Source organism: Tachypleus tridentatus, chromosome 5, assembly GCF_004210375.1.
Source record: "Tachypleus tridentatus isolate NWPU-2018 chromosome 5, ASM421037v1, whole genome shotgun sequence".
NCBI classification, from domain to species: domain Eukaryota; kingdom Metazoa; phylum Arthropoda; class Merostomata; order Xiphosura; family Limulidae; genus Tachypleus; species Tachypleus tridentatus.
Window position 1 is genome coordinate 10581648 of NC_134829.1, and position 14058 is coordinate 10595705.

The following is a 14058-nucleotide window of genomic DNA, read 5'->3' on the forward strand; positions in this document are numbered from 1 at the left end:
CAGATTACTAACAAAAATAAATTCTGAAAATTTACTTTTAAATTTAAATACACAATTCAGTCTCACATGATCAATCACTACAGATTTCTTCTATATATTAGAATTTTAATTAATCTTCTTAAATATCCTGTATAAAACTATCAACGTTAATAAAAAATCCAGTAAACACAGGATTGCAATGAACATTATATGCAAAAATGTCACTATTAATATTTAGCAGTACAGATGAAGAAAAAAAAAGTTATTGTTTAAAATTCAATTATAAACTCAAATATTTATATGCAAAAACGGCTCGTTTGGGTTGAGAAAATATTTTACATGGAAGAGCGAACAACGTTTCGACCTTCTTCGGTCATCGTCAGGTTCACAAAGAAAGAGGTAACTGACCGGAAGCTGACCACATGTTTGAAAGGGGTTGTGTAACTGTGTGTCAAAATGTAGAGGGCGGTATTAGATGTTTGAATCTATAATTTTATTATATTAATATAGGTATAAAGGCGTTCCTTTATATTGGTTTATTTTGGGTTTAAGTTGTTGTATAAGTAAGGCTTTAATTTTGCATTTGTTTATGTTTGTTTCTTTATTTAGTATTTGAGTGTTTTCTATGGTTATGTTGTGTTTATTTGACTTAATCATAAAGCCTTAATGGCCAGTTTCGATGTTATATCCCTCTTTACAGAAGTTCCAACCACTGAAGCCTGCAAGATAGCCTTAGAACTCTATATCCGAGACCCTAACCCAACTATAGAAATTCCCAGTAACCAGTTAGCAACCCTCATAGAATTCACCACGATAAAGACAAACTTCATGTTCAACAACCAAAACTATATACAAACAAATGGCCTAAGCATGGGCAATCCAGTATCACCAGTCCTAGCCAATATTTTTATGACACAAGTTGAAACACAAGCAATTAACACAGCATTACATCCACCACTATACTGGTACAGATATGTAGATGACACGGTTGCGGGATTTAAATCTACAGAACACATACTTAATTTTTTCAATCACATTAACTCTATACATCCCAACATTAACTTCACATGTGAACAGGAAGAAAGCAATCAAATATCATTTCTTAACCTCAAAATTACAAGAACTGACACACAATTCAAAACAGAAATCCACCAAAAAATCACCCATACTTGACTATACATTCCTTGGGACTCAGCACATGAAACAAAACAAAAACTCAACATACTGAGAAACCAAATAAACACAGCCATAAAACTATGCTCACCAGATAAAATTAACGATGAATTAGACAAAATAAAACAATACTTCATCAACATCAATAAGTTTCCTCCACAAACCGTAGAAAACATTATTAGCACACACCTACACAGAAAGCAAAATTAACCAACTAAAGTAAATACAGCTCACGAATCAAAAAACCACGAAACCATATACTGCTGTATACCATATATTCCTGACATCAGCAAACAAATAACCAACATTTGGCAAAAATTAGCAACAAAATATGACATTCCAGTTAATACCAAATTTATTCAAAACCCGCACAAAACTGAGGTCTATACTATGTAAAACTACACTGACAAACACCACACCAACATTATTTATAAAATACAATGTGATAACTGCCACGACTTCTATATTGGAGAAACAAGTAGAAAAATGGAAACCAGATTCAAAGAACATAAAAAGTCACCTTCACACGTTTTCGAACACTGCATGTCAAATAAACACAACATAACCATAGAAAACACTCAAATACTAAATAAAGAAACAAACATAAACAAACGCAAAATTAAAGAAGCCTTACTTATACAACTTAAACCCAAAATAAACCAATATAAAGGAACGCCTTTATACCTATATTAATATAATAAAATTATAGATTCAAACATCTAATACCGCCCTCTACATTTCGACACACAGTTACACAACCCCTTTCAAACATGTGGTCAGCTTCCGGTCAGTTACCTCTTTCTTTGTGAACCTGACGATGACCGAAGAAGGTCGAAACGTTGTTCGCTCTTCTATGTAAAATATTTTTTCAACCCAAACGAGCCGTTTTTGCATATAAATTTCTCAACAAGTGGGTTTCTCGACATCACTGATTATTATTTCATCACGGAAACTCAAATATTATCACACTCTTTTGAGTATAACTATTAATTGAGCTTTTACAGATTAATATTTTGAATGTAACTAGTAATTCAAATATATGCTTAGTTTTTTAGTTTAAAAGTTAGAAGAACAAATTAACAGATATTTACAGATCTCCCATAAAAAGAGTGATTTTTCTTCCAGTGCACTCATTTACTTCATTTGTATTCAATAAAGATTGATTTTTTCATTCTTTACAGTATTTTTTGTTGTTTTCTGCTTAAATTCAGTCATAGTCTTAACTTGTTGCTTCTCTGTAATTTCCTAAAACAAAAACGTGTAGTTATTAACAGGTACTACCTGGAAAGTGTAGTTAATACCATATTACTTGAAAGCTTATTGTTCAGTGTTTTAAGAGTAACTATTAGCTGAATGCTTATTGACTAGTGTGTTACATATAATTATTTGTTGAACATTAAGTACTTTTGAATATGTGTTAGTTGAACATTTATTAACACATCTGGGGCTTTAGATCATTTGTGATGGAAAGATTGTGTGTTCTAACATTCAGTGTGTTTTAGAATATTACACATATAACTCTTTTTTAAACAAGAATATTCAAATTCATTTACCAAAGATTTCAGATTAAATTTTTGCATCAGCTTTCTCTTTGAATATTTAGAAGTATTTTAAACATACTGAATTAATGTAAAACATAAATTAAGGATTTGTAAATTAAAAATAATTACAATTTCAAAATATCTTTTGAACACAACTTTAAAATCTGTAAGCTACAGGTATGTTTTTGTTCTTTTATTACAACTTTACAGTTAATGTGATTCCACACTTAAGTATAAAGCACTCATATGACTCAAACTTGTTTATTTCCAAATGAAGACAGTGAAAAACAATCATTCTTCTACAATCACTAATCAACAGTTAAAAATTCTGCAATCCTACAAACCACAGTTAGAACATCTGCTCACTGTTGTTCACTTGAACAGGAAGCTAGAATTAAGGAAAAATGATTATCAATGCAGATAAAGCAAAAGAAATGTTTACTAGGTCATAATTATTTTAATCACAAAAACGTCTAGCAGACAACTTTATTAAATCAACAATGTGGTTTAATTTAAACTTTACTTGCAAAATGATCCTGTTAAGAGGTTTACTATAAAACAGAAAGGCAACATAAGCTAAAATTAGCAATGCTGTTTAAAACATTTTAATTCAGAACTATGTAATTCATACAAAAATAATTTCAGCTTTTACAAACAAATATACAGATTTTCTTCTATTCATATATTAACAAGCAACCTCTAACTCAACAGCAACAGAAATGATGGGGCACTTTGTAGGAACCATGTACAGCATTAGTCTTTCTGAAAATCTTCAAAAATATGCATTATTTTATAAGATATCCAGAGTTGTAAACTGATCTATATAACTGATTAAAATCAAAAGAAGTTATGATTGGTCTTTGTCACCAAAGTTTAGTGATGTTTTACTCTAATTCAGGCATTGTTAGAGTACATTATCTGTGAAACATTCTCCATTCCCAAACTTTTTTGTTTTGAGACAGAGTCAAAATCTCTGAATGTTTCTTCTTGCAAATGGAAGTTAGGTTACCTTCAAAGCTAACCTACAAATGTCCTTGGTGTTACAGTTGTAATAGAGAATACAAAGACTTTTTCTTAGCAACATGCAATAATAATACAAGGAAAAGAGGTTTTTGTTTGTTTGTTTTTGGAATTTCGCACAAAGCTACTCGAGGGCTATCTGTGCTAGCCGTCCCTAATTTAGCAGTGTAAGACTAGAGGGAAGGCAGCTAGTCATCACCACCCACCGTCAACTCTTGGGCTACTCTTTTACCAACGAATAGTGGGATTGACCGTCACATTATACGCCCCCACGGCTGGGAGAGCAAGCATGTTTAGCGCGACGCGGGCGCGAACCCGCGACCCTCGGATTACGAGTCGCACACCTTACGCGCTCGGCCATGCCAGGCCCCAGGAAAAGAGGAGACAATAGTACTAAAACAATGGTGAAACAACATGATAAGGTGTGGGTGGTCCACTTTGATAAGAAAGAAAACATTAACTACTTAAACCAAAGAAAACAGCATGGCAAAATGATCCCTGGGTCGAGCTCTTTGTAGTCACGTACCTTAATAATAGACTTCCAGATGTGATGGGATATCAAACCACCTACTAAAATAGCCATATTTTCTGTCACTGAGTAAGAGAATGCTTGTCAATGAATATGTAAAATTTATTTAGTTTTACAGTTTCCTTCCTTTCATAGTTATCTCCTATATTTAAACATGGGTTTTCTCATGTAAAGTTTTTTATTTAATATTTCATAAGAGGCATTGTTTTTAACTATAATGTGCTGAAATTTCTATCTCACCCTAACCTAAACTATTAATTCGTGAAAAAAGACAACATTTGAAGCATTACAATTATCTGAATGATCAAACACCACAATACTGAAAGAACCAAAACTTTTTTACTCAACAAGAAATTCAAACAGTAACAATAAAAAACTTCACATTTCACAGCTTAGTTTTGTTTAATTTTAATTGGTACCTTTCTGAATATCTTTGTAAGTAAGCACACTGCATACAGAAAAGCATTCTTTAAAATCTAACAACGTTTTTATTACTGCAATTACTGGAAATAAATTCTCACCTGTAGGGGTAACCATGGGCTTTTGACCGAAATATAGACAAAATTAGACTGAAGAAAAAGGCAACCAATGCTAAACCCACAACAGCCATGACTAAAAGAGAATATAAACAAAACTTACAAATTATTGTGATGACTAGCCTTGAAATAAAGGAAATGGATAATTTATGGTTTTAATAAAGCACACAAGAAATATTAGGCTAAGCAAAGGTAAACTTTTTAAGCAATGCTTGGTATATAACATACTATTCATACAACATTTTGAATAGAAGTATGATTGGTTGGGTGGTGTTCTATGTCACAAAGCAACTAGGCTATCTGCACCAAACATCCAATAAAAAGTTAAATTATTAAAATTCATAAAAGGAAATTAAGGTAAAACAAAACAAGGTTTAAATTTTGAATTAAAAAAACAAATAGAATTAAATCCAATTTTTAGGTTTAGCCTACAGTGGTAAGAGAAAAACTACAGTAATACAAGTTGTAGAATACTTTGTAGTATAACTGTAATTATCATAAGCCAGGATGACTAACAGGCAAGTTTCAGCATTAGTCACTTGAAATTGGCCTTTCCAGTCCTGGTTATTTGACATTATGGAAATTTTCTAATTTCAAATCAGACTAGTTGTACTTTAATTTTTAAAAAGGATTCACATTTTCAAAAATGTCTAATTTATTAATAAAAACTTAAATAGCATTAAAAATATAAATGGCTTTTAAAAAATTAGAAACATTTGTAACATGGACAGTGTCACCAACTCCAATAACACTGTCTATCATTATGGATAAACCTTGAGACAAAACATGTTTAAAATGGTTCTGTTGTTGAGAGTCATTACGACGGCAAAACAGTAAAATGTGGCTTATTGTGACCCCAGTGTCACACAGACAACACATTGGTTTAGACTCAGATAAAAGAAAATGACAAGTTATAAAACTGTGATCAATGCGTGTCTAGTTAGGACAACTTCCCTTTTCCAATCCTTATGGAAGCAAGATGGCCAAAGTCCAATAGAGGGTTTCAAAATAAAATTTGAAAAAGCTTGTTTTCACATTGCTCACTTCAAGTTGACTGCCAACTGGCACAGAACCAAGCTTTGAATACAGGACCATAGTCCATGTATGGAACAGGCACAACAGTGATAGTGCTAGAGTTGTGTAGCTGTGGTGTCAGTGAGCTACTTCCTGTGAATACAAACATGGCCTGGTATCCATAAAACCTGGATAGAAATAGATGCTAAAGAGAAATGGGCCAGTCAGTTTTGAATATCTGCAAGAACAGGGTGTAAATCAATGGGAAGTGATTCCACGGCCAGTAGAGAACTAAGCAAGTCAGCATAAATTGTGCAATTTGAGTACTGCTTAGCTTCTATGTGATCTAGGTCAAGAGAAATGGCATACAGTTCAGCAGCAAACAAAAAAGCCATGGCAGAGCCCAAAAGTCACCAAATTTCGGACCATTCATATAAATAGGAATGGAGGGATGGTTTGAAAGATTTTAAGCAAATATCTGATTTTCTCAGATAACTTAAAAAAAGGTCACATTTGGGGATTGCAATAAGCCATGGTGGGATAGGCTGACCAGTGGATATAGCAATGTTATCCAAGGAGAGATCCAATTCATCCAACTGTGCTTGAATACTGAAGCCAAAAGGAACAATGAGAGATCGTCTGTTCTGAAAGAGCATGGCTCACCGAGGAAGGAAAACACAACCACAGTTGGGATGCTTTGGTAAGGAACGAAGTTTTGAAGCATATAGTAAACACAGTTGCAAACGGTGAAGGTGCAAAGAAGGCTCATGAGACTATGTATAAGCTCTGAATTGGGGAAGTGCGGATAGCCCAAGTGCAGAGCCAAAGTCCTTGCCGATGAGCGAGGATGAGTATCTTTAAGGCCTAGGGTCGGGCAGGGCCATAGACCAGTGATCAATAGACAAGTTTCGTTCGAATAAGAGCATGATACATCTTTAGCATAGAACATTGATCTGCTCCCGAAGCGGTGGAAGAGAGGACATGGAGGATGTTCAGTGCTCTTGTACATTTGACCTGTAGCTGTTTGATGTGTGGTATAAAGGTCAGCTTACAGTCAAAGATAAGCCCCATGAACTTTGTCTCAGGGACTACAGGTAGCACAACTTCACTGATACATAGTTCAGTATCAGGGTGAATACCCTGTTGGTGGCAAAAGTGTATGCAAATGGTGTTAGAGAGAGAAAAGTTAAACCTTTTGCTGTGGTCCAATTCAGTAAATGATTGAGGGCAGTTTGCAGCTGCTACTCAATATACCTCATGTTCAATGACTGACATGAGATGTGAAAGTCATCAACATAGAGCCCATTTGCAACAGTAATAGGGAGTTGTTCAGTGATGGCATTAATCTTTATACTGAAAAGTGTGATGCACAAAACACAGCCCTGAGGGATTCCAAGCTCCTGTACAAAAGAACGGGAAAGTGACAAATGCACATTAACTTGGAATCACCTGTTTATTGAAACATTTTTAATAAAAATGGACAAATGACCAGGTAATCCATATAAATGGAGGTCTCACAAAATGCCAAACCTCCATGTAGTATCATAAGCCTTCTCAAAGTCAAAGAATATTGATACAAGATGTTGTCATTTGAGAAAGACTTCTCTGATTGACATTTCAATCATGATGGAAGCACTGTCGTCAGAACACACACTCGGTGGGTGAGAGGAAGTTGTTTGATTCAAGTAACCAAACAGGACAAGCATTAACCATCCTCTATAAGGTCTTAAAGATACAGCTCTTCAACGCATTTGGATGGTAGTTTGAAGGAATCTTGAGATCCTTTCCAGGCTTAGAGAAAGGTATAACAACAGCCTGGCACCAGGCATCAGGAAAAATATTCTCCTGCCAGATCCAGTTAAAAACAAGCAAAATAATAGCAGGAGATAGATGGCACAGCATTTCATAGTGTACATTGTCAGGTCCAACCAATGTACTGCCAGACTGATGAAGAGCCAGTTTGAGTTACACCAGTGTAAAGGGACGATTATAGTCAATTAGCGAGAAAGGAAAGAGGTGATTGCTCTGCCCAGGGTTACTTTTCAGGTAAAAAAATTCCACAACTGTTCTGGAACAAACTATAAACTTCCACATCCAAAGGTTGTTACACAAACACTCAGTAGTGACAATTAGATAGTTCACCCATAAAAAATAACCAGTTTACTTAGAAATCACAAAAGACTCTTCCCCAAAATTTATCTTGCCTTCTAAGTCAGCCTTGGATTGTCAGATAACAGACATTTGTTTAGTGATAATTTGGCAAACAATGATTTATAAGTATAATGGTTTATTTTTTAGGGGAGCATACTACCTGAAGAAGACCAATTTTCTATCAAACATGTTGCATGTTCCCAAAAATAATTCATTATACTTATAAATCATTGTTGCCAACTTATTATAAGTATCATGTGCTTCCATACTCAAATAAGATATATACTTTTCTTTATGTTTGTGGCTGAACATTATACTTTTGCTGATATTCAGTATTTAAAAATATTTATCACAAACTACACACCTTGTAATATATTTGTTTGATAAATCTTTCATGGAAATAACCATTTTTGCATCAATTTACAACCATTTTTTCTCCACTTCACTTCAAGACAAACTTTTTTCATACAATTAATACTACTACTTATGCTCTCACAAGCACTTATATTCTCACTAGCACTGATAAGATAGCAAATATGAAGAAAATTACAAAACATTCAGTATCTCAGGTTTCATTTTTATAAAGAACTGCTTGATTAGGTTTATAAATGACAGATTTAGTGTAGTTTGTGTAAAATAAATTGATATATTTTTATATACATAAAATTAATACAATGACCATTTGCACTATGAAATTTTAATTTTTAATGCAAGTTGTGTATATACAAGGTTGACTGTAGGTAACTCTGTATATTAGTTACAAAGAAGTGCAATGAGACTTCAGCTGACCATTCAAGTGCACATTACTGAAATTGCTTCACGTTTTTAAAATATTACTGTTATCAATACTTGATAAGATGAATTTTCCAATAGTCAATAAAACCTCCTAAATAAATACAAAATGTTTCTTTCAATCAAGAGTCTTTCTATCTGTTATTTTTTCTACCCTCACATCATAGACTCAGTTGATTTGACCAATCTTGACCATTAAAAGTGCAAAATAAACCTAAATTACTCTTTTTATATCCTAGAATGACTGCAAATTTTAACAGAAAATTACATTTCTTTATACTTGATTTTATTGTTTTACTGCTCTTTGAACCACATCTAACTTAATAATATGTGAAGAAAATTTGGAAACTGATCACCAAACATTTAGCTAGCACTACCTCATTGAATGATGTAACGAGCTCCTCACATGCATACTTCATGGGGAATTATTATCATTCATCATCTCATCTAATCTAACCTCATGAATTTCTAACTTGCATTTTAGTTACTTGAAAAACATGAAATATAGTATTTTGACCTCATTTTTTTGCTGTTGATTGCCTATAAAATTTAAATTTTTTAAATGTTCATGATACAAGTACAAAAAATAATTTTTATTTACTTAACCTGTTCACACACACACACACACATATAAAATGTATATTTCCTAGTGCTCACACCCCTCACACTGTCACTGAGACAAATGTTTACCATCACTGATGCTGTTTACATCTTCCTCTGCTGGGTCCAGTCAGTTTCATTATCCTGAATATCATCACTAGATGGACAGTGACCATCTTCATCATCATTCCTATGAACACTTGATGCACTTTCACTATCTTCTAAAGCTATCTCAGTTAAGTGCATCAAGCATAGTTACATAATAATTAGGGTTACTACTTGCTGCTCTAGAGATGCAGACTTGGTCAAAACGCAGTTGTGATATATTCCACTTAGGCATCTTATCAGTTACTTCAGAGCTGAGTGGAAAACAATGAGGGAAATCATATAACAACATCAAATGGGATTCCAATAAACACTTTTCAACTCATTTTACTCCCATACTCAATGCACAGTAGTTTTGAATACCAATGAGAAACATTTGTCCTATTCACAGTGTGAGGGGATGGGAGCACTAGGAAATATACATTTAAGTCACAGTGCAAAGGTTAAGTAATGCACCTAAGAACAAAAACTAATAAGAAGCACAAAACAAACAATGTCCTATAACTATCACAATGTAACTGGTTTTCTAACCATGGAATAAAAAACTTAAAATATTTTCCTAAGCTTCTCGATATGAACACTATGAGAGGAATTTTCAAACTGAAGATGAAATTACCATGAGCTAAAACCAATGTAATGTGATTCATCAGTTGACAGATTAAAATTTTACTTTTCTATTGGTTATAAATGTTATAGGATAAAATGCCAGAGAGAATTACTGGCAATTTGTTAATTATAAGATATGTTCAGGTGGGTGTGGCAAATGTGTTTGACTTTCTAGTTTATGTTTCCATAAACATATAAGATTGAAGACTATAAAAATTAGGCTTTGCCTTTGTAATATCTACTTTATAATGAATAATTTGCATTAAATTCTGCATTTCATAGAGGGGTGAAAATAAATTAAAGAAGACCTAGAGAATGAATGCCATGATTTTCGTATGATAAAAGACTGAAGATTTATTTAAACACTTCCTTTTAAAATTAAAAGATATATTATGAAAATTTATGAACTACATTTTAACACCAAGCTTATTTAAATACATCAATAATAAAGTAGTTTAATGAATGTAAGTGTGAAAGGTCATGGTGATGTGTACTTTAACTTACTCATGGCAAGAAGGTTACAGAAGAGTAAAAATTCACACATCTCTAATATTCATATATTATGGATTGTTTTCGAAACAATTCAAGAAATATTTTCCTTGATATGTATTTATAGAAAAATATATAAGAAAACTTAATAAATGAAATTTAGCTACTCTAGAATCATACAGTATTGTTATCTTACTTATAAGGAAAAAGTCTTGCATGAATACCAATGATACCTTTCAAAAATGTAACAGGTGGGACAATTTACTCATACCTTACTGGAAGCCTCAAAAGATGCAACACCATTTCTATGACAACAAACTACAATTGAAACTCGATACGAGTCAATAAAGAAATTTTAACTGGACATTTCTTCTCTCTTCAACAGCATGATCTATTTACTGTTTTAAATGAAATCTATTTCAGATTTATAACTAGTTGGAGTACTGACATATATTCATGAATTCTCAGCTGCTTTTCACAAGCATGAAAACCGATAACAACACAAGATTGTTGTTTTTTAAAATCAGCATATGATATCTTCCATCCCATTTGAATTTAATTTCAATCAACCCTTTCACAACAGGCTTTCTATAATATATGCTAGTTCGTATACACATTTGTACATGTTAATTTACACTATAGCTTATGACAGAGGGTCTGTATCTTTAAAGTTTGATAGACTTTTAGTACACAAAAAATCAGATTTTTTAAAAGTATTTTTACTAAAGTGTTTGTGAAAAATTGAAGTCAGTTTTGTTACCACTCTGAGTGAGAAGAAATTTTCATGTTATGAATAAAAACTATTCTTTGTTCTCAAAAATCTCAGATATTTGTGTAATCTTCAAAACTTTCTAAATACATTTCAAACATTCATTTTCAGTAAGACTATATTTTGTGTGTAATCTTCTCTACCCTAAGCACATGGGGTCAACCTTGTACCTTGAATAGCTTAAGTCTTGTAATACTATATACTTATTTTTATTATACTGACCTTGCAGTTGTGCCTGACTAAAATTACACAACTCGCAGTGACGTGTCACATTTGCACTCGTGTCACTGTATCCAATAACATAAAACTGGCATTTAGCATTTACAAAGTGACCCCATATTTTCTGTGTTTTAATATTTTAATATCTGTGTAGTAATATTTTATAATATACATTCATATTTCCATTATTATACATATATATAGATTATTACTATTTAGAAATAAGTTATTAAACTTATTTTTTCTTAAAATATAGAATGGTAAATGAAGAAGTAAAGAAAACAATTATCTCTTCTAGTTATGACCTGTGAAGTAAGTTGCTAAGTCTTAAAATTTTGCACTTGGAAGATAAGAAATGAAATATTTTTTGTAGGTTTTATATACATAGAGAGTTGAATAACAAAAAAAAATATACATATATATATATACACACCATATCAACACCATAGAATTCTGTTATAATTTATCAAGGTTAGCAACTAAGATGTATTTAGATATAAAAAAATATGAAATTTGATACAGTGGATGAGAAAAACACCAGGGATACACTCTAAGCTGTTTACTGGTTATTCAAGTGTCACTTCAATAGAAGTGTCTATATAAGGGAGATTTCCAAAAATGAAGGGCCACTGTTTTATTCAGTACATAAGCCATATCTCACCAAAATTAAAAATTTGAGGTTCTTATTTTATATTCTAGCTTGTCAATGTTAATAATTTAGGTTCCTAACTAATACAAAACTATAAGCTTAGTATTTTAACACCACAAACACCTAATTTGGACAATTGCTCCTTCATATCATGAGACTCACAAAAAAATCTGTATTTAGGTTTTTTAAATTTATTTTTAATTAAGAAATTAACTTATGTATAATACTGAAATCTGAATTATAATCTATAATTTGATACCAAAGTTAATACCATAAATTCATAAAATACTAGTTCAATACAATTTTGAATGCAAGCCAACAAACATGATTAAAATGCCCTTTGACCTGTGATGCATCACAATAGAGTTAAATTAGTGAAACTGTCACACATGTATTTACTGACATTTTAAAGTCTAAAATCATGCAAAAAAAATGAAAAAGAAGAATCATTGGAGGATGCTTAGCAAAATATAAATCCTGACTAATATATTGTTCAGGTTGACCTAATTTTGACAGCAGTAAGATCCAAGCCAAAAGGTGATAGAGTTACATACAGTCATGTTTGAATAAATCAAAAAGTGTTTTTCTCTGCAAATTCATCTTTTCCACACAAAAAGCAGTTAAATATTTGAATGTAACTACCAAAAGATGAGATGCAAAGTTTTGGATACGTGTTTTGGAGGGCACGGACAAAAAAAGCCAGCATGACAACGACATTATGAAGTGTAATATAACTGTTATGTTTGTACAGTGAGAAGCACTTTAATAAAGTTTAGTAAATATTTTAAAAACAAAGTTTTTGTAATAGTTTTTATCATTTCTGAAGATTACATTTACACAAAATTCATACTTCACCAAAGTGATTCACATTTATAGAATTAAAAAGCTGAAATACTCATCAACTGGTGGAGAATGGTTAAACTTAATTAAATCAGTTTATAAAGTGATCATATATTTCAAAGTAATAACATGAACATAAACTCCATCTCAAAATTTACAACTATAAGAAAGCTTCTTCATAAAGAAAATTTGCAGTTTGCTTTCCATCTATCAAAAAATAAAAATTCTGAGGTGGTTCCACTCTTCAACACTTTACATCTTATTGACCATCAGAAAGGCATGGTTGTTTAAGAATGAATCCAACAACTTTTATACTTTGACCTTGAATCCTTTTAGAATATTCATCCTTGCCTAAAATATCAACTTGCCAAGACTGTTTAAGGCTGGGAGTAATTAACCACAGGCTTTACAAAATATAAATAGGGCTAAGTTCAATTTTGACGTCTTTAGTACATTCTCCCTTTTGTTCATAGTGTTTAAAGTTTGGCTGAGATTGATCCAATAGACTCAGAGGAGTTAAGGTACAAACAAATACATATTTCATCATCAATAGATATACAAGTGGCATGTGCATATGTGGAAACTTCTCAAACTTCATTGAACTATGCAAAAATGAAATTAGGAGAAGAACAGTACATAAGACAATGCCATATGCATAAGAATGGGGTAAGCATATATAACACTATGCAGTACAAAGGGTAAGATATTTGGAGAATGGATCTGTCATTCTCCAGAACTCCTTTCAAATAACAGTGATTATGTATTAAGGTTTTCAGTTTAAATGTCTATAAAAAAAATGAACAAACTTAGAGTGTCACTCTGTAGAGTTTAAGCACTTACATAGCTTTTGAAAGACTATTTATCACAAAATATCTTTTGCACTAGAGATTTTTGGTGGGTATTGTGTGTTGTGGAATGGGTTTACCTGCTTAGGTGTAGCCTTGCAACCACTGAGAAGCCCTACATAACCATCATATTCATTTGGAACTTTTATGTACCTAACTCATATGTCATTAGTTATTAGTCTAAGCCGGTCACTTAGCTGT

General features: G+C 32.3%; 1 protein-coding gene across 3 annotated transcripts in view; it reads right to left on the bottom strand.

Moving 5' to 3' along the window:
• Positions 1–2938: 2938 nt before the first annotated feature.
• Ostgamma (oligosaccharide transferase gamma subunit) overlaps positions 2939–14058 on the bottom strand; it is a 38338-nt gene continuing 27218 nt past the window's right edge. For 2 of the 3 annotated variants that reach the window (XM_076501091.1, XM_076501088.1), the window contains 2 exons: positions 4764–4854; positions 2939–3081 (listed from right to left, as the gene is read on the bottom strand). In XM_076501091.1, coding sequence (XP_076357206.1) covers positions 3066–3081; positions 4764–4854 — 107 coding nt within the window. In that variant the 3' untranslated portion in view covers positions 2939–3065. The remainder of the gene's footprint in view (positions 3082–4763; positions 4855–14058) is intronic. The other variant, XM_076501090.1, reaches the window with a different exon arrangement.